Source organism: Gobio gobio (genome assembly GCF_949357685.1).
Source record: "Gobio gobio genome assembly, chromosome: 2".
NCBI lineage: Eukaryota > Metazoa > Chordata > Actinopteri > Cypriniformes > Gobionidae > Gobio > Gobio gobio.
Genome location: NC_137098.1, coordinates 47094208 through 47116548, shown reverse-complemented (window position 1 = coordinate 47116548; position 22341 = coordinate 47094208). Strand labels below are relative to the sequence as shown.

General features: G+C 38.8%; 1 protein-coding gene across 2 annotated transcripts in view; it reads right to left on the bottom strand.

Moving 5' to 3' along the window:
• Positions 1-473: 473 nt before the first annotated feature.
• Positions 474-22341, bottom strand: part of igdcc4 (immunoglobulin superfamily, DCC subclass, member 4) — a 93036-nt gene continuing 71168 nt past the window's right edge. Inside the window, exons 9-20 of one of the 2 annotated variants that reach the window (XM_079811004.1) lie at positions 20650-20787; positions 19354-19518; positions 17280-17501; positions 16706-16804; positions 16387-16570; positions 14971-15098; positions 12364-12534; positions 12121-12255; positions 9653-9755; positions 5070-5292; positions 4175-4303; positions 474-3222 (exon numbers count right to left, since the gene is read on the bottom strand). In XM_079811004.1, coding sequence (XP_079667130.1) covers positions 2692-3222; positions 4175-4303; positions 5070-5292; positions 9653-9755; positions 12121-12255; positions 12364-12534; positions 14971-15098; positions 16387-16570; positions 16706-16804; positions 17280-17501; positions 19354-19518; positions 20650-20787 — 2228 coding nt within the window. In that variant the 3' untranslated portion in view covers positions 474-2691. Of the gene's footprint in view, positions 3223-4174; positions 4304-4537; positions 4990-5069; positions 5293-9652; positions 9756-12120; positions 12256-12363; positions 12535-14970; positions 15099-16386; positions 16571-16705; positions 16805-17279; positions 17502-19353; positions 19519-20649; positions 20788-22341 lie in introns of those variants that run through there. The other variant, XM_079811005.1, reaches the window with a different exon arrangement.

Sequence of the window (22341 nt, the reverse complement as noted above, 5' to 3'; positions counted from 1 at the left end):
TATAACTTATCCTGAAGGGCTGTTTCTGAACAATAACATGCATATCTGAGAGTGACAAGACATCTGCTGACCCTGGCGAAACCACAATTTCCTTATTTTTAGACAAAACAAGAGGTCATCTCATTTTCCCCACACATTCCTAATGCTGTAGGTGGGATGTGCCAACATTATAATCTGATGCATAAGACTTAGGAGCAAAACTAAGACTGTCCGTTTGACAACACTAACATTTCAGAGCAGGATAAAAATAGGATTTGCGTGGCAATGTAACTGTTTATGAAAATCGAAATTACCCTTTTTTTACAGTTTAAAGGGATAATTCACCCAAACATTTTAATTCTGCTACCATTTAGCACTTAAAAAAAGATATTTTGAACAATGTATGGGGATGTTGTATAGGAAACATTCCTCAGAAAGTAAGTCATTCAGGTTTGGAACGACATAAATGATGACAGAATTGTCATTTTTGGGTGAAATATTCTTTTGACACAGAACTGACAGGAAGCACATTGAACAAATACGTTATAATCTAAAATATTAAGCTACAGATCAAGTTGTTGACTGGCCACTACATTTAGAATCGAGACAACTGACGGTGTGTGAGATGCTTACTGTTTGTTAAAAAAGCAGCCAGAGTAATTCAGACATTCATCAGCTTGATTTCCTACATTATCAGCCCTGAGTTTGGCCTGCTTTACATACAAAAATTGGAATGTATAAAAGACCATCTTAAAAGGAACCTAGTCTTGCTCTAGCACCAAAGCACTATTCAGTGAAATGATTGAATTAGGAGTCAAATCAAAGACAATCAGATGAACTGTGGCAATGACAGAGACTGACTAGAATGAGAGTTGTCGTTGGCATTATTGGCAGTCCTGTCAATGACCTGAAGAAAGACAGCAAGAGTTTGAGAAATTGTTGATGTTTCTCTTCCAATATAACAGCTTTAACATAAACGAAGCATTATTTAAATAAGCATTAAAATGCATAAAAAGGAAGCGCAACAGATACAGATCCTGCTCTCAGCAGCAATGCATGATTTTGCATGGAGGACAGAGTTTATTTATGAACTCTAAATGGTGACAGACGCGTGGCCAAAAGACAAAGAATAAGGTACGGGACAAGACCTGTCTGAGAGGCTATTTCCTAGTTTAGCTTAAAAATTTTCTTCTCGGACTCCATGTGTAGAAGTTCCTTAGAAAAAGAGATGACCGGCATGTCAACAGGTAGATCTTATGGACACAAACCTTGAGGTCTTGAGTTAAACCGAGTGTTTAGCCTTCCGTTGTTTTTATATCCCCTTCACCTGAAGGGTATATTGCAAAATTGATGTGATGATCAAGTTATTTTTCTCCCATATAAAAGGTCTGCACAAGCGAATGACCACATGCTTGCACACAGGCTAATAACTAGAGACGAAGGTTTCGGTAACCGTTACACAAGAATACAGACATAGAGTGAGAAGGGCAGTAGATTCTGCTCTCATCCAAAGGCTATGAATCAGACGGCTTAAAAACGCACATAAGAAGTCGCCTTCTTATTTACAGTCATAAAATCACACAGAAAAGAAAAAAACAACAATCCTGTAAAGAAATGAGGTAGTGCTGTTGACTGAGAAAAACTTGGAGCATGAATCAGTGTGATGTGTCTTTACAAGTACACTCAAGAGTTGAAATTATACAAAATGTACACGACTCTTAGTGTTCTTTTTGTATTGTTTTCCTTCACTATTTTTTCCTTCATGTTTTTAATACAGCAATCATGTATATACAAATGCACCTCGAATTTGAGACTCCTGAGACGCTACGCTCCAGTCAGGGAATGTGGGTTTTTATTCGTATTGTATTCAGGTTTGTGTTTGTGTGCGTGTATGTGAAGATGTACCTCTGATCTGATCGAGTTAAAAGGACATTTTACCCAAAATTGAAAATTCTGTCATTATTTACTCGCTCACAGGTTGTTACAGACCTGTATGACTTTCTTCATTCTTTCTATAACTTTGTTTTTGTCCATGCACAGATTTGGAAAGACATGATGGGGAGTAAATGACAAAATGTTCATTGATGGGTGCACAATCCCTTCAAACTCGAAATAGACGGTTACACAATATCCACGTAGAACTGAAGAAGGTGCTATTTTTCACTAATTACCATTTCGAAAGCACAGATCTATGTGTTTGTGTGTGGTAACCCTGAGACAGCAGGAGGTGGTACTTTGTGGCAGGGTAATCTTCTATGACAAAATGGATCTCCACCTACTGGCACTGATCTCGGATCAATCCGTGACATCGGTCCTGTGAATGAGTTCTGTTTCCATATGCAGGGCTGATTTCAGGATCCTTTGACTTCACCTCAGAGTAAGAACACTCTGACTTCACGTGTGCATGTAAACATATAAACCACTTCAGCACATTCCATACATGCACACAAAGAGGGACTAAAGTGTGCCACTGATATGCCATAAAATGCATATCCATGGATACTAGTGCTAAAAAAATATTCTATATGTACATACATATAAAATAATGGAACCAAAAGGTTGCAATAAAACAGCCGAGAGAGGAGGCGAGCGTGGCTATGAGAAAATATCAACTTCTCCAGCAGTTAGGTGCCACTAAGTGGTTTCCTCTGTTGTCCTTCTCTGTCCCAGAACTTTAGGAACATCATTTATTACGCTTCTCTTCCTTCCAGCTTAGGGGTACACGTAGTTATGCGCCCCTGAGGTAGAATGGACAAGGCCAGAGCTTGTGAAGGATGAGGGGGAAGCGGGGCGACCTGGTGAGGACAGAGCCTTTCCTGTGGGGCACAGTCTGTGGGCGCCGTTCTCCAGGGTATCTGCCTTTGACCGAAGGGGTTTGGACGAGTGAAAGCCATTAGTAAGCCCCACTCCTTGGTTTTTGGCACCACCCACTGTCGGCTGGCTAAGCCCACTCTCAAATGGTCCATTGTGATTGGACAGTACTTCAGAGATGTGAGTGCTGGGGGTTGGAGATGGAGATTGAGTCTCATGGTTGTCCTCGCTGTGAGCACAAGGTGGATGAGGGGTTGCTGGAGCTGCCTTGTCTCCAGGAGAAGGGTGCTGGGAAGATGGAGACTCGAGACAGAGCTCCATGTCGCTTTGTGGACCCTGGTCAACTGTCGTGTTAGACAGCTGTGAATGCACGATGACTTCAGCCTCCACCTGGTTCTTGCTGAGGGAATACAGCCTCTCCACATGCCCGCTCTGCAAATACAGCAACAATGATAAAAATAGTTATGCTGCTTAATATTTTTGTGGAAACCAGAATACATTTTTATTTTAGGATTCTTTGATGAATGGAAATTTGATTTAAAATAGAAATCTTAACAACATTATAAAATGTCTTTACTGTCACTTTTGATCAATTTAATGCACCCTTGCTGAATAAAATTATTATTATTTTTTTTTTAAATGCTTACCGACCACAAACATTTGAATGGTAGTGTATATAAAATTGTTTATATAAAACTTTTTTTTAAAGTTATTTTAAAAGCTATTTTTAAATTGTCTATTAATTTTTTATTATTATTTTTTTTTGTATTCATTTCCATAGAGTTTTTTTCTAACCCTATTTGAGCCATGACAATTTGAATGTAGTTCTATTTTTTTTCTCCAATAGATAATTGCACTAAATAAAAGTGTTAGTCTAATATAAACATTCAATTATGGAGTGGAAATTGCACATTGTGGGTGTCACAAACTGAAATGTTAAAGAGATTCTATGGTACAATTCTAAGACATATTTCACCATAAGAGAAATGTCAACAGGGAAATAAAACACTGGTAATGGAGGAGGAAAGACAGATAAAGGTGTAAATTCCTGCTGCTCCTATAACTATGTAGCTTTGAGAAGGACAGTAATTGGTAAAAGGTATGCAGACTTCAGCTTTCCATTTCAAGTGTCACATACTAATTAGCTGTGTATCTTCCCTACTGTCTGCTTAATGGTAATTATATTTCCTGTCTGCATGAGGCACAATCTATCAGCCCCCTGCCCCATCAAACACATTCATAAACGCACAAGCAGATGTGCAAGGATAATGTGCATTTCATAAGATAAAGATCCAAAATCTGTTATGCGACTTCTGTATTTCTATACTGCCTGCCTTTGACACATACAAACATGCATCAACAATTATACATTATTTTGGCTCACCTTACTGTTCTCTGGTGGTGGTCCCTCCAGAGCTCCATTGATGAGAGCCGAAGAATCCTCGGTTATAGTATCTCTGTATCTAGTGATCCTATTGGCCCAATTCCGACTAACGGATCCGTTCCAAGCTGACTGAGTTTGAAGCAGAAAGAAGAAACTGAAAGACTGAATATACTTGAAAGATGAAAACATTCTCCTGGATCAACACCTTATATTGGGCTTGGAACATTCCTATCATAGAAACCTCTTTCTTTCTTTCTTTCTTTCTTTCTTTCTTTCTTTCTTTCTTTCTTTCTTTCTTTCTTTCTTTCTTTCTTTCTTTCTTTCTTTCTTTCTTTCTTTCTTTCTTTCTTTCTTTCTTTCTTTCTCTATCCCAACCGTAAATCAAACCTAATCTCATTAGGGGATATGAACCTTCTTCCAAGACCAACAAGGCTCCGGAAACATCCTACTTGGGAAAATGGTTCCATAAATATTAGTAGGTGGTGGCACCGTTAACTACACTAGATCTATATCTATATATACTATCCGTCCTTCGGATGAGACGTTAAACCGAGGTCCTGGCTCTCTGTGGTCATTAAAAATCCCAGGATGTCCTTCGATAAAGAGTAGGGGTGTAACCCTGGCATCCTGGACAAAGTTGCCCATTGGCCCCTGTCTATCATGGCCTCCTTATCATCCCCATCGCTCTGCCTCCTCTCCACCAATCATCTGGTGTGTGGTGGGCGTTCTGGCGCAATATGGCTGCCGTCGCATCATCCAGGTGGATGTTGCACATTGGTGGTGGTTGAGGAGATTCCCCCCTTCTATGTGAGTGACTAGAAAAGCGCTATATAAATGTAACAAATTATTATTATTATTATTATTATTATTATATCGTTATGTTGGCAAAGCTCACCTTGGATTCTGAAAGGCTTTCATCTGTCCCTCCTACATTACCCATGAGACTCTGTTCCTCACTAGGCTCTGTGAGGGGTCTGTTGGGGTCTTGTGCACTAGAGGGCATAAGGGTTTCCAGCTCATGGCAGTCACTGCAGTCAGGTGCAGCAGCAGGCACTGGACGGGCACCCTTCCTGTACTGAGGACTCAAAGAGCTCGAGTCAAGTCCACCAGAGACATCCCTAACAATGGCAGAGAGAAAGATCATTAAAAATCACTTGTCCTGAGGCATTTCTCTATTCGTGTAAAAAGTGGTAACACTGAAGATATCCAAAAGTACATAAAAAATTATTTGAAACAGGTCACAATAAATATATATATAATATATATATATATACACATACATTTTAGAGAGCTGTTTTTTATAACCTTTACAAACAATTCAAAAGCTCTTCCTCATTACAATTTAAAGAGATCTACTCTATAGCACCATAGACTCTGAAATACATCTTAGGGAAAAAAAATTATATATATGGTAATATTGTTCAAAAGTGTTATGGGCTCAGTACAATAAAAAAAAAAAAATCAACACTTTTTCAGCAATGATGCATTTAACTGGTCAGTGACAGTAAAGACACTTAAAATTTTACAAAAATCCAGAAGAATCCAGAAAAATAGGTATCATGACGGTTTCTAAGCAGCACAAATGTTTTCAACATTGATAGTAATAAAAAAATGTTTAGTGAGCACCAAATAAGCATATTATAAGTAAAACATATTTTTTAGTGTCTTATTTACTTATTTTTTACCGTTATGTTTAGTTTGTCTTAGTTATCATGGACCTTTAGTTTGTTTGATTTTCCCGCCACGAGTCACATTAACATTATGGTGTGTGTTTGTCTACGTTCTATGGATAGCTACCTATTGGATTGTTATAAATAGACCTGTTAGAATCTTCATCTTCTGTTTCTGTCTTCCTACCTGCACGCAATATGGATGAACGTGAGCAATTTATTGCGGTGGTTCAGGAGAGCCACAATTTATTTTCTTTTACCATTGGGTTTTTCTGTCTTGCCGTCACCAGCCTACTTGACGACAAGACCCTTAAGAACCTGTTCTGGATTGGGGCTAACTTTCACAACCCCATCAACCTCCCAGACACCAACGGACTGAGTTGAAGGGAAGCCATCGCGAGGTGTCTGGAGAGCGTACAGCCCCGATACAGAACCCAGCCAGACCCAGAGCCAAAGTTACCACCTTTGACAGTGGAGAATGCACGAGAGCCCCCCGCAGACATTGAGGGACCATCCACCGTGACAAGTGAGCCAGAGCCTGAGGACCAAAGTTCACCATCGCGCCGGAAGTGGAGCCCTCGAGCGAGTCTGACCAGGGGTGTGAGCCTGTGACATCAGTGGACGAGGGAATGGGAACCGAGGACTGGCTGCTGGAATTCAGTAGAGAAGGACTGTCTCTCACCCTATCCCACCCGGTATTTGAACCTTCATCGCTGTTTAAAGACAGCAAAATGAACGGAATGGACTGTGATATGCTCATTTCTTTGACGTATGTGAAAGTTACCCTACTCACCATCTTTGTGTCCAGTCTCTTGTCACTTCCATCATCCCAGAGCTCAGCCAGTCCTCCAGCCCATCTGGTGCTTGACATTTGCAGTCCTGCTACGTCCCTGAAGATGCCCTGCTAGGACGTCGAGCAACCATCAGCAGCACCTGTAGTTGAGGATCCTGTGGCTCCGGCCTCAGATGCCCTCATTCTATCTCGGCGCGTCAACCTGCCACCTTCGGCTCCTCCAGGAACCCTGGTCCCACCGGCTCCCCCTTGGTCTGTCTTCACTCTGCCTATGCCATGGACATCCGGGCCCTCCGCTGCGCTCTGTCCCTTCGCCCCTATGGCTGCAGCGAGCTCCTTTCTCCCTTCTGGGTCGCCTCTGTCCTCGGTCTCACCAGTGTCGCCCCTGTCCTCAGATTCTCTGTTTCCACCTGCGATGCTCATCGCTGAGACTTCGCCTGGGTCTCCTTCACCATCTCTCGGCTCCTGCAGTCCTCCATCTGCACCTGCGGATCCTGGGCACTCGTCTCCGCTGGTCATCCCCCAGGCGTCGGCAGCCACACCTACCACATCTTGGCTCCTCCCACCTTTGTCTCCACGTGGACTGTCGGCTCTGGGTCTATGCTAGTGGACTTCCTTATGCACCATCTGGGTCTCGTCGTCCCAACATCACCATCCCTTCGCCTCACCCTGTCACCAGCCCTTCACCACATCCTCGTCCTCCTCCTAACCCTCCTCCATCTGCCATCACTCTTCTACGGCGCGAGGACGCGCCTTGTCAGGAGGGGGCATTCTGTCACAGTTATGTTCAGTTTGTCTTAGTTATCATGGACTTTTAGTTTGTTTTCATTCATTCTCATGTGTTCCTTTTTTTTTCCGCCACTCCTTTTGTTACCATGGTCACAGTCATTATGAGTTTGTTTGGTTCAGCTATGTTCTATTAATCATCTTGTTTGAGTTCCTATTTAAGTTGTACCCTCACGTTCATTCTCTCTCCGATCACTTTAACATTATGGTATGCGTTTGTCTTCGTTCTATGGATCACTACCTATTGGATTATTATAATTAGTTACCTGTTTGAATCTTCATCTTCTGTGTCTACATCTTCCTACCTGCACGCACCCCTTACACGCATGTTGTTTTAATGAAAATAAAATGGTAAAATTATTTATGTGGTTCAATTAGAAATCTACTGTGCAGACATACGGTTTTTAATGATCTGTAACGTTAAAATATTTATAATATCATGAAAATAAGTAAGCAAATACATTTTGATTGTTAAAGGGATAGTCCATCCAAAAACGAAAATTCTGTCTTCATTTACTCACCCTCAAGTTGTTCCAAACCTGTATGAGTTTCTTTGTTCTGCTGAACCGAAAAGAAGATATTTAGAAGAATGTTTGTAACCAAGCAGATAGAGCAGCCATTAACTACCATAGTAGGGAAAAAAATACTATGGTAGTCAATGGTTGCTCTCTCTGCTTTGTTACAAACATTCTTCTAAATATCTTCTTTTCGGTTCAGCAGAACAAATAAACTCATAGAGGTTTGGAACAACTTGAGGGTGAATAAATGATGACAGAATTTTCATTTTTGGGTGAACTATCCCTTTAATGTTTTTGACAGTTTTTATAATTGAATTCATTAAATGTAAAACTGCTTGGTTGGTTTATAACACTTATTGTGGATTGATTAATAGTGTATGTTCATCAAAACAGGAACAGTGTATAACTGCTGCCCCCAGCAAAATAACATTTCCTATTGGAGAATATTAAAGAACCAGTCATTTTGTATAAGGAGCTTGGTCGCAATTTCACAGCTGGAGGTACCATTATAAAGAGAAGCCAAGAGTCTGATGAGTGCAAATTAGCCCAGCTTCACACAGCTTGTCAAATCTCCCCCCATTAATGTCAGTGTACACATGTAAAAAAAAAATTACTTTGAAATGTAAAGGTCACACGTGTATAATGAAGACAGAGTCCCCATTCAGACTCTGTTTAACCAATAATAATGACCACAAATCTTAGAATAAGGTGAAATGAGTTGGTTCTCTCATTCTCTAAATGCAAAGGCCCAGCAGACTCAATCTGCCTCTGTGGCTGTTCATTAAACCAGCAGAGCTCTAATAGAGCAAGAGCAATCAGCCATGACTCTCTGTCATTCAGCTCTCAATACTCCACATCTGCCACATCTGCTTCAGACACACTTATGCTTGCACACACACTGTGTGATTGACTGTTGTTATTCACCCATGTCTCATTCTAGTTTAAAGTAACATCCAAAAGGTCCTTGAAACTTTCCGAATTTTAATACAATTTGAGGAGGCTTTTTGCAGCAGCTAATTTGTCAAGAAAAGCCTTTGGGGAAACCGATTTCTGCCTAAGCTGTAATTGTTGCAGCATTGTTCTTTGTTTATGGGAAAGTTCACCTAAAAATGTAAATAACACTTTGAAAAATGTATTTAGTCCATAAAATGAAAGTGGGTCCCAATTATGAACAGTGATATTTTGTAACACTTTATTATTTCTAATAGTATTTATTATTTTTATTTTTATTTAATTTTAGACCAGTAATTGTATGTGCTTTTGTCATTTTTTATATTTCTACACAGCTTAAGTTAAATCACTAAAGTTAATTACTACAACTAATCTTATTTTAGTTAGTTATCAAGGCAACCTTTCTAATTGTTTTTATAAATATGTCTTTTAAGTTTAAGTTTTTCGATTTAATATACTGTATATATTTTATTTTAGAAAAAGCAGAAGAAACATTCTTAAAAAATATAATAATAATAATAATAATACTACTACTACTACTAATAATAATAATAATAATAATAATATATTATATATATATATATATATTTATTTATTTATTTATTTTTGTTCACAGAATTAAGAAAGTCACACAGTTTTAGAATGACATGAGGGTGACTAAATAATATAATTTTTAAATTTTGGGTGAACAATTTATAATTAACAGAGCTATCTAAACTGATAGCGTTGTGTATCTTATAGACTTTGGACAGGTGCGTACCGTGTTTTTCCATTGCGGAAACTGACACACATGCAGAACAGGATACAGAGCAGACCGAGACACACTCCAACTATGATACCAGTCACAGCATGGATATCCAGCTCTGTAGGACCGTGATAGAGCAAGAGAGAGAGAGAGAAGGAAAGAGGAGAAAAAAAATCAGACAGATGAGTTAAAAAAAAAGAGAATGCATGATAGGAAGTGTTCAAATAATTCATCAAGCAATTGTACATAATTAAACCTCAGTAATTCAATACAAACTGTACTTAAATATAACAATGAAATATTAATTATAACACAATGTATTATATTATTTATGTCATTATAGGACTGGTGTATGCAAGTCTGTGTGAATTTCTGTGGCCAACTCCCCACAGACGGTGTGTGTGTATGAGGCCTGACTGAATCACTTCACACTCCCAGTGGGAGTGCTATTAATTGAGTGTCAGTGATGGGCAGAGGCAGATGGCAGTCTACACACACACACACACACACACACACACACACACACACACACACACACACACACACACACACACACACACACACACACACACACACACACACACACACACACACACACACACACACACACACACACACACACACACACACACACACACACACACACACACACACACACACACACACACACACACACACACACACACACACACACACGTAGTGTTTTCATCTTTTATGGGGACTTTCCATAGGCGTAATGGTTTTTATACCGTACATACCGTATATTCTATCCCCCTACACTGCCCCTGCCCCTAAACCTAACCCTCACAGGAGACATTCTGCAATTTTACATTTTCAAAAAACATCACTTAGTCTGATTTATAAGATGTTTTCCTCATGGGGACCTAAAAATGTCCCCACAAGGATGAGGATTTCGGATATTGCTATCTTTGTGGGGACATTTTGTCCCCATAACGTGATGATTACCAGTCCACACACACACACACACACACACACACACACACACACACACACACACACACACACACACACACACACACACACACACACACACACACACACACACACACACACACACACACACACACACACACACACACACACACACACACACACACACACACACACACACACACACACACACACACACACACACACACACACACACACACACCTGCGACACCTCATGCAGATTCAGAGAAACTTAACTGGCATTATAAACAAGGGGTTTACATTGCCAAAGCAATAGAAAATATTACATACACATAATGATACATACTATAAATCACAAATCAGTGATACTTTCAGGTTCATGTTTTTGTCCCAAAAAGCTTCCATTTTCTGATAGAAAAAGTTCACATATCAGACATAAGTTTTCAAAGCAATCCTGTACCTCAAAGAGTACTGCAAGGTTGTGGATTTGATTCAGATAAAACGTATATCCTGAAAGCAATGGATAAAAGCGTCTATTCCAAAGGCACAGGGGCAAATGTAATGTAAATGTAAACATTCTGAGGTTTCAACTAGTAGTTATGGGAGACTGATTCTTTTATATTTCTATTGAAAATCTTTGTGGTAGTTTGCAAAATGACAACAAAAAAAATCTAAACAATGACTTATGTTCACACTACACTAGACTACTGTTCAAAAGTTTGGGGTTGATTTTTTTAAAATGTTTTTTAAAGGCACTTATGCTCACACCAAGGCTGCATTTATTTGATCAAAACTGAAATATTGTGAAATATTATGACAATTTAAAATAACTGTCTATTTGAATCTATTTTAAAATGTAATTTATTCCTGTGATGGCAAAGCTGAATCTTCAGCTGAATTGTCATCATTACTCAGAAATCGTTCTAATATGCTGATTGGCTGCTCAAGAAACATTGATTATTATCCATGTTGAAAACAGTGTTGAAAACCATGACATTTTTTTCATTATGCTTTTTAGGAAGTAAAAAAAAACACCATTTATGTCAAATATAAATATTTTGTAACATTATACATGTCTTTACTGTCACTTCTGATCAATGTAGTGCATCTATTCTGATTAAAGAATTTTTTTTTTTTATCTTACTGACATCAAACCTTTGAACAATAGTGTCCACTTACATGAGAGGTAAAAATTCACCTGGTGATTTATTTTAATTGTATTAATTTATGGTAAATGGACTGCATTTATATAGCACTTTCAACAGACCTATGGCCATCCAAAGCGCTTTACACATTGCCTCACCTCACACTTTAACCATTTTTTTGCTTTGTCTTTTTACTCTCTGAAATTTTTCTGGGGACTCCTTAGAACCATCTGGAGGACCCCTGGGGGTCCCCGGACCCCAGTTTGAAAACCCCTGGCTTACACAGTGTTTCAATACTGGTTATTGATATCTGTTGCTGCAAATAAACCAAAACAAAATGGTGACCACAGAAACATAATATAAACCTTGAGAAACAACGCTTAAAAAAATCATACACATACACACCATATTTCTTTGGCGGAGTATAGACATCCTTCACAGGTGAATATGGTCCCACCCCCATTTCAGTGCAGGCTCCCATCTTAAAATAATAACGAGTCCCACTCATCAGGCCCTGGACCTCTGCATTGGTGACAGAACCTGAGGGAAGAGAGTGAGACAGAGAGAGATGTATAAGAGAGGCAATAACAAGTCTCATATGAAGTACAACACCATGCTTGTTGTTTGTGTGCGTGTTTTTAGGTTCACCATCATGTGTGAGGTTTATCCACAGGTGATCTGGATGGCTGATGTTGCCAGTGTAAAGAATCCAGTAGGTCAAAATGACTCCATTTGGCTCCAGTGGAGGGCGCCAGCTAACCAGAACAGAGAATGAGTCCAGCGCACTCAACTGCATTTCCACAGGAGGAGAGGAGGGTCCTACGACAAAAACACACATTTAAACCCGACACACAAAAAAAGAACCAATAATTAGGAATGTTAATTATTAATCTCCCAATCATTTTGAATTAGACACTAACTTCAAAATGTACACACATATTAATTTATCTATCATTTCAGACTACTCATACTTAAGTAGCTATATGGCATTCACCATAGTGGTAACATGGCATGTCAAAGTTTTGGAGGTTGACAGTAAAAATCACGATCCACTTTGATTATATGAAAAAGAGTAGCTTGAAGAACAGCTTCCTCGGTTTAATCTCATTTTGTGTTCAACATTTAAAAAAAATTGGTTTGAATGACATAAGCAGGGCTCTCAAGTGTCACTCATTTCGGTCTTTTGTCACGCACTCCCGCCACACATTGTATTTCTCACGCAGAAAAACTATTTATTATATATTTAATATGCCGCAGCGCCCAAAATGTATATGGCCACGCCTTTATGGAACCGGGCAGGAATCAAGCGTGTCTCCCCTGGAGTTCTAGTCGAGCCTGCCAGTTATCAGCCAATCAAAAAAAAAAAGAAAGAGGCTACACAATAGCCAATCAGAGAATAGCACTATTGTATCTGGGTGAGATTTAACGCAACAACCAGTAAAAAAAAAAAAGCATATCCTGGAATTGTTCACCATCATCCTCGTTTAAAACCACTGGAGCTCCGAGCATCACTTTGAGCACAGAGTAAGTAATGATCTCCTGTTAATGTTACAACAAATTCACAACTTGTTTGACACAAACAATGACAACTGTTAGAGAATGTTTAACAGATAATCAGCATCAGTTTTTCTCATCTTTCCAACATTTCTTATTTTTATATTCAAAAATATGTAAAACAATCTCAACATTTTTCAGTGTAAATTATTTAATTTGATTGGTGACTGCCCTATAGTGTCTTATTCTAATTTAATTTATAGATCAAATTTAAAATATAAAATGAAAGTTGAAGCATAGCCTATATTCAACAAGATTGTGGAAAAAATGCACTTCATAAAAGGTAAAAATATCACAAATATGCAGATTTAAATATGTCAAAGCTGATTGAACAATGGTGAGAATATTGCTTCACAAAAAAAAAAAAAAAAAATCTGAACAAGCAAATGTTTTACTCAGACAAGTGAATGACAGATTTATTTGTCTGAAGGACAGCATGTGAACAGGCTTAAGGTCGAGCCCTTAGTTCTGATTCACAAGGAAAGGAAATAAAAGGAAAGAAAATACGAAATGGTCAAAATTATTATGAAATATTAATTTGCCATTTGCCTCCTATCTGACATCTTTGAAATGGACAAATGCAATAATAGCCTACTGTGCATTGTCTGAATAAAAAATATAATGAAATAGCCTAGGCAAAAGGTTTTCACATTTCTCTCTGTCTCACACACACACACACACACACACACACACACACACACACACACACACACACACACACACACACACACACACACACACACACACACACACACACACACACACACACACACACACACACACACAAATAAATGCTGAATTAAATGTTTTTATTTGTAAGATTTTTCATTTTTCAGATCAGAACCCCGTGCCCACCCAAACCCCCGCTGCCGTCGTCACCAAAATCTCACTCTGAACTCAGTTCAAAACTTGAGAGCCCTGCATAAGCAAGTGAACATCTTGTGTGCTAGCTGCTAATGCTACATAAATATCAAACAAATATGCATTTTCTTCTGGTAGAAAACGTTTTCAAAGAAAAGCACATTTAAATGTTTGTGATGTTATAATGGTCATAGCATGTACAGTCTGTTTTAAGGAGATGCTGCGAGTATAATATCAGGTTTTTTAAAGTTTTTTTTTAGAGGGAAAGGTCTCTTTTGAAGTGCCCACTCTTTCTCCCCCCTCAAGAGTAGATAAAGCTCCTCTCAGTTAGTCTGACACTAAATCGCTTTGCCAACGTGCTCCTCCCTGCCATCACTTGGCTAGACTGACTGACAAGCTGAAAGACTCTTGGCCAACAAGAGGGGCAATTCCATCTGGGCTTTTAATTAAAGCCAATTATCTCCTTACGCCTCTCCCTATTAATCCCCTAACTGTTAACCTAACACAAACACACTGACTCACAATGACCCACACAACTCACACACTCACAGTATACTCACAAATAAGCACCCATTCATGAGTCCCCCCCCCAAAAAAACCCTGCAGACACTCACGCTTGTATACACACTATAATTAAAGCTCTCACTCGCGCACAATCAGACACAAGACAGTGTGAACTCTGCCAGATTCACCAGAAATGAAACTCATGTGTGAAAAACTAATTTTGAGAGGGGGAAAAAAACCATATCATCTTCATATTCTATAAACTTTCTTTTGCATAGTTTCTTCATTTATTAAGAACAAAGGATCTTTCACAGAATTAAAAAGGGCTGTACTCACTGTCTGCAAGTGTGGATTCTTCCACTGTGCTGCTGAAGGGACCACTCATATCAACTCCGTTAGACTGCACAGCAATTTCATAGCTAGTGAAGGGCTTTAGTGATCCCAGTAAAATCTCCTGGGAAGCGCTGAAAGACAGTGAAGAAAACAGAGGACTGGTTAACAAATAAGGTATGTTTTAATTGTCAATGCTGCCGTTTAGAGATAAGTGTGGCTGATAAAATGTCTCAAAAACAACCATTCAAAAGTGCGATAAGATTTGTTAATGTTTTTGAAATAAGTATCTTATTCTTAATTAACTGAAAACTGGCTGCGAGGCACCATTCTATCTGCCATCTCTGATGTAATACCTCAGACTATGATTCTAAGATCATATAACTGTGACATAAATTACGTTACATTAATTTATTTGCGTTAAATAATTTTAGCACGTAAAGGATTTTGAATTAATCGCATGTTAACTTATTGACGTTGACAGCCCTAATATATATACATATATCCTATATAGCTACACATATATCAGGGTAGTTTCCTCCGAGGAGGCAAGGGAGGCCGTGTCTTAAGACATCAATGTGTCATCATGAGCCACAGGGTTTAATTTGGATTTGTCTGTGCATGTTTTTTTTTACTCTCATAAATTTTGTTACCACTCAGATGCATTATACGACTGACAGACTGCAACGGTTGGAGTTAAAAATCTTCATTTGTGTTCTGAAGAAACAAAGTCACCTATATCTTGGATGCCCTGGGGGTAAGCTAATTTTTTATTTTTGGGTGAACAATCCTTTTAAGTCACGTGAGAGGAGGCAATGCCTCCATCGCGATATGATTGTATATGATCGGTTATGATTGGTTCGCGTGATAAATCCTGCCTTGTTTTCGTGCGCATTCTCGTATCGGCCCGAATGCAGACAATTATGCTGTTAATGGAGAAGACTAATTATTGACTAATATATTTTGTCTCTCTTTGTAATATTAAATATAATGTAATATTTATTTAACCAGGAAAATGATGTGTAACGGGGGGTATTTTATTATATGTAAAATATCTTATTCAGGACAGTACTAAATAAAAAATAACATATATTTTGTATGATCTCTCTTATTTAGTTACAATTATTCACATTTTCACAGATTCTGCAAGCGGTTCACACTGTATGTGTGTGTATATATATATATATATATATATATATATATATATATATATATATGTATGTATTTATATATTTACTTTTTATATATTTACTTTTCGTAGATTTTAAAACGGATGATCAGTAATGGCCAAATACAGGTAAATAATTGCTGGATGAAAGAGTGCGTAGGAAAACAGTATGGTGGAGATATGTGCCTCTTTATTTCACAATGACTGTTTATAATTTGACTTTACATTCATATTTTTGTGTATATGCATGGTACCTGGTATAGTATGAGACCAGTGATGCATTGCGTATTCCTGCAGGGCTGTAGCGTATAGTGTAGTTGATGATTCGCACATTGCTAAAGTGCGGTTTCTCCCAGCGGAGCCAGATAGAGGTGGAACTATTCGCACGAGCTTTGACGCTGATGGGCGGCAATGGTGGGAGATATTTTGTTGTCCACACTAAGAAAATGACACACACACACATGCACACAACCACACACGCAACCACACACACAAATTTACTCAGATTTAAATCTACAGGACAGGTAGATATGATATTATCTATCATTTTCTTCTCATTATAACCAAACGCACCTTGTTTGGGCTTCTCCGTTCTGCCCTTCCAGACAGCTGGATAACCCTCAGTCTGTTTATTAAACGCCCAAACCTTTACCTCGTACAGCCGATCAGGAGCTGAAACAACCCAATCACATATGGTTATATTGTAAAGCATTTTGCATACTTTGCATTCATGCAGGTTAGACCAGTGTTATTTAAGTATTATTAAGATATTATTATAGTTTACTTTTAGTTTTCTTTTTCATCTTTTTCATGTTTCCTTTGTCTTAGTTTCCTACCACTAATCTGTTTCTATGGACACTGATTCAATCACCTCACCTGTTAGTCTTTTGGTTCGTTATCTTGTGTGTATATATGCTCTCTGTTTCAGTTCCTCATTGTCCAGTATTGTTTGTGACTAGCACTCTTTATTGTGGCGGTTGGTCATTTCTGGATAATCTGCTTTTAAGTTATTTAAAAAACCTTGTGTTATTGTGATCCTTTTTGGCATTTCTTTATCATCTTTGAACTCGACGTGACAATATTCAGTTTCAAGAATATTTTTGTGTCAGAGTAAAGCATATGTGAAAAGTAACTGCTCAACTCTCACCAAGGCCGGAGACCTCATGGTGTTTAACTCTCTTCCTCAGTTTGATCTGTTGAATCCTCTCATTGATCGCAGGCTTCTCCTCATTGGTCAGCTCCTCTCCATCCACCTCCCACCAGGAGAGCTTGTAGCCGGTGATCTGAGTGTGATTGGGCGGTGGCTGCCATGTGACATGGAGGGAATGCATTTTGACTCTCACTTTGAGCTCAGTGGGAGCAAAGAGCACTGGGAAAAACAACAAAGGGAGTTAGTGAGAATAGCGATGTGTATTTTGTGTGCACACTCGCAGGGCTGTACATATTTTCCACAAAAATACTACGCAGTACAACTGTGATTATTCAACAATAATAAGAAATATTAGAACATGACTAAGAAACTAGAAAACAGTTAATTTAATTTGTAATTATATTTCACAATATTACAGTTTTTTTTTTTTTTCTGTATTTCTGATCAGAAAAGAAATAGCCTTGGTGAGCATAAGCCGAAACCAAACCTTGAACAGTAGTACACTATATTGCCAAAAGTATTGGGACACCCCTCCAAATCATTGAATTCAGGTGTTCCAAACACTTCCATGGCTAAAGGTGTATAAAATCAAGCACCTAGGCATGCAGACTGATTCTACAAACATTTGTGAAAGAATGAGTCGCTCTCAGGAGCTCAGTGAAATCAAGTGTGGTACTGTGATAGATTTCGTCCTGTGCAAAGTCCATTCGTGAGATATTCCACGGTCAACTGTTAGTGGTATTATAACATAGTGAAAGCAATTGGGAACAGCCACGTAAAAATCACAGGGCGGGGTAGGCGCATGCTGATGCATACAGTGTGCAGAAGTCGCAACTTTCTGCTGAGTCAATAGCTACAGACCACCAAACTTCGTGTGGCCTTCAGATTAGCTCAAGAACAGTGTATAGAGAGCTTAATGGAATAGATTTCCATGGTCAAGCAGCTGCATCCAAGCCTTAAATCACCAAGTGCAATGCAAAGCGTTGGATGCAGTGGTGTAAAGCACGCCACCACTGGACTCTAGAGCAGTGGAGACGTGTTCTTTGGAGTGATGAATCACGCTTCTCTGTCTGGCAATCTGATGGACATCTGGGTTTGGTGGTTGCCAGGAGAACGGTACTTGTCTGACTGCATTGTGCCAAGTGTAAAGTTTGGTGGAGGGGGGATCATGGTGTGGGGATTTTTTCAGGGATTGGGCTTGGCCCCTTAGTTCCAGTGAAATGAACACTTAATGCTTCAGCATACCAAGACATTTTGGACAATTTCATGCTCCTAACTTTGTGAGAACAGTTTGTGGATGGCCCCTTCCTGTTCCTACATGGCTGCACACCAGTGCACAAAGCAAGGTCCATAAAGACATGGATGAGCGAGTTTGGTGTGGAGGAACTTGACTGGCCTGCACAAAGTCCTGACCTCAACTCAATAGAACACCTTTGGGATGAATTAGAGCGGAGACTGTAAGTCAGGCCTTTTCGTCCAACATCAGTGCCTGACCTCACAAATGCGCTTCTAAAAGAATGGTCAAAAATTCCCATAAACACACTCCTAAACCTTCCCAACCTTGTGGAAAGCCTTCCCAGAAGAGTTGAAGTTGTTATAGCTGCAAAGGGAGGGCCAACTCCATATTAAACCCTACGGATTAAGAACGGGATGTCATTAAAGTTAATTTGCATGTAAAGGCAGGCGTCCCAAAACTTTTGGCAATATAGTGTATATATAAAGCCTTGTACTTGAAAATAAATCTGAACATTGTACCAGGTCAGACATGATCTAAACTGCACACAAAACAATTACTGGGGAAATAAAGCATGTGGTGACATTAAATTCAAAACATTCCACTTATGAACACTAAGAAAAATGTTTGACCCATGTCTGATAACGTCCAAAATGAACCAAAAATCTTGATGACTGTGACTAATGAGGTGGTCATTGTTGTTTTAGGGGGATCAATGGCCCCCCGGACGCCCCTTGGAAGCACCACTGCATACAAGTTTAACCCTGAGTGAGTTGAAACTGGTATCTATGTGCATATAGTGCATTTGCTTATGAGTGCGTTTTCATGTTTACTCACCCTGAGTAAGGTTTGGTGTGTGGTGCGAGGCCCACTCAGAAGGCTGACTGAACCCAGCTTGTGTTCCCGCAGCAATCCGGAGCTGGTACGTTTGATTTGGTTTCAGATCCCTTAGAGTCACCTGTGTCTCATTCCCACCTACTTCCACAGAGTATGTGTGATCCGCTGCAGGGCACACACACAAACACGTGCCAGCAAATAAGTATGCCAGTGGAAATCATTTCTGCAGCTGGCTTATAAAAAGCATGAACAATGGGTGTCTGAATTGACTTTGGTTCTGTCTCTTATTCTGTGTCACAGGCCATCCGACTGAATCTGTCTTTTGTTCCACCTTTATTCCTGTTCATTAAGCATCCAGAGCTCTAATAGAGCAGAAGCAATCAGCCATGTCTTTGTCATTCAGCTCAAAATACCCCAGACATGCATGCTGCCCTACTAGCGACTGCAGATAAATGCACAAACCTACACATTCAGCAGCTAACATGAATTTATCAACATGTGTCAAGGCAAAACCTCACCCCGCCCCCTATGTAACCCTAACTGTATCTTATTTGATACACAAATTTCTAAACCACTCTAAATTATCAACATGATCAAAACTTTGCTGAAAACCCTGTAGTACACAATCTACTGTAGTCTGGTTGTTAACATATGTAAAAACTTTTATATTATTAGTAATATTTCAAGATGAACACTTACTATATATATATATATATATATATATATATATATATTATTTATTTATTTATTTTTTGAAAAATCATGTTCAATTGTGGGTATTAAATATGATAAATCAAGCTTTTGATTTACTGTATTTGTACATCTCTCAAACATCATTGTATTGCATTGCATACTATGTTTTGTCCCCAACAACTAAAACTACAGAGCTTTGGTCATAAAACTAAGCACTTAAATATCACCTTACAAAGGTGGCAGAGTGACAACTGATATTTATTTGCATTTTATGCAAGTAGTCTGCTATACTATTAAAAAGATCTCATTGATTTACATTACAAGCTATCAGAATTTCCTCTTACTTTTAGCCATATAAATCAAATAGCATATTTTTTTGTTCACTTTGAACAAAACTGGGTTTTTTTGTTTCCCTCCTCAGAGTATAAGCTCCATATTCTCCCATATCATACTATATGAGCCATTAAAGCCTGATGTATCAGATATGATATACAAAAAACCCAGATGCAAACTTTTTAGGTTTAAAAAAAATATTTTGTCCAAAGGTTCAATAAACCTTTCCAGTGTTAACACCACAGGGGTTAGTAGGTGGCACTCTCTTACCCTGCTCCAGTGCTCTGTAGTCAATGCGGTAGCGAGTGATGGCTCCACGGCTCAGCTGTGAGGAGAGGTGCAGCCACATGACTCTGATATCAGTGGAAGATGTGCTCAGCAGGGACAGCTGCGGTGAAGCACTGGGAACTGCAGAGAACAAAAAGTAAATAAAGATTTACAAAACAGTAGTTGTCTCAAATGACAAACTATAAACCATTCTATGCACTATGTACTGTAGTGTAGTGTATGTTATTTTGTCATCCAGCATCTGAGTCTAATAGCCCCTACCCTCCCATTGTAACCAAAAAATAAAGCATTATATTGCTATAAAGCATTTTATGTAAAGCTGCACAGAAACGATATGAATTGTGAAAAGCACTATACAAATACACTCAGATGAAAATAACGCTATGTAAGGAAGGCTTCAACCGTGCATGAAGTGCCCATAATTCCACAATTTTTTTCAATTTAATAAGAGCATCATCCGGGTATTTGAACTGCACTTCATCTTGTTGGAATTTTTAGTGTGAACACAGTAGACATGTGCCGGTAAACGGTAATATGATATACCGCAATAATGAACATGCACAATATTGTTATCGTGGGCACTTCAAAATAGCGTGAATAATTATTTATTACGAATTATTCAGATTTTTAGAATGAATTTTAAGAATACTTTACCCATCAACCGTTTAGAATGAAAAACACGTCAAAGAGGAACGCGCACTGATGTAAATAGACCGTGCATGAGCCGAGCAGGCACTGAAGTGCACATTCACTCTTTGACAGCAGAGGGCGCTGACGGAACAGCAGAAATGCAGCCGTTTCCCCAGTAATCACATAACCTATTACATAATACTTAAAGACGTAAGGCTTTTCATTTTCAAACTTGCATTTTATATTTTAATCTGGACTAAATTACATGCCCTAGATATTGTTTGAATATGTTCTGACTGTTGTTCAATCACACACTTTACAAGGCTCCAGTATTTAACATTAGTTCCTTCACTAACAAACTGACAATGAAAAATACTTCTAAAGCATGTATTAATGTTAGTTAAATGTACATTTCAGCATTCTTATTGTTCTTTATAATTATTTTGCACTTTAATCTGTTTTAAATATTTGTTTACTTTATACATTTTTGTGTATTGCTTTATTGTATTTAAATGTTTGGTTCTTTTGTTATAAGAAAGTGATTTAACCTGTTATAGTATGACAACACTTTTTTTGCAACTTATTTCAATATCGTGATAATACCGTACACCGTGATAAAAGCTTCAGCAATTAATCGCAACATGAAAATTTGATACCGGCACATGCCTAGAACACAGTACTCACAAAATGGCATAGAATAGAGCATAAGAATGCAAATTTAGATGCATCTTCATCCTGTCCCAAATGGAACCCTAACCCCTTGCAATTCCCTCCGAGTTTTGGAGCTCGCTTCAGTGCAGCCTCTGCAAAAGGGCGCATCGATGGCACATATTGGCCGCAAAGGGGGATGTTCGCAAATACCCTTCTGAAACCTAAAATGACAAATGGGACACCCTACACTACGGTCTTGTGGATTTAACTTACATGTGCACATGGTGGCCATTTTAAGTCCACAAGATAGCAAGTCCACATGAAGTGTCCCATTAGTGTCTATTGCACAGGTCATTGAGATATTTTTTTTCTCTTGCCACCAGAGGGCACCCA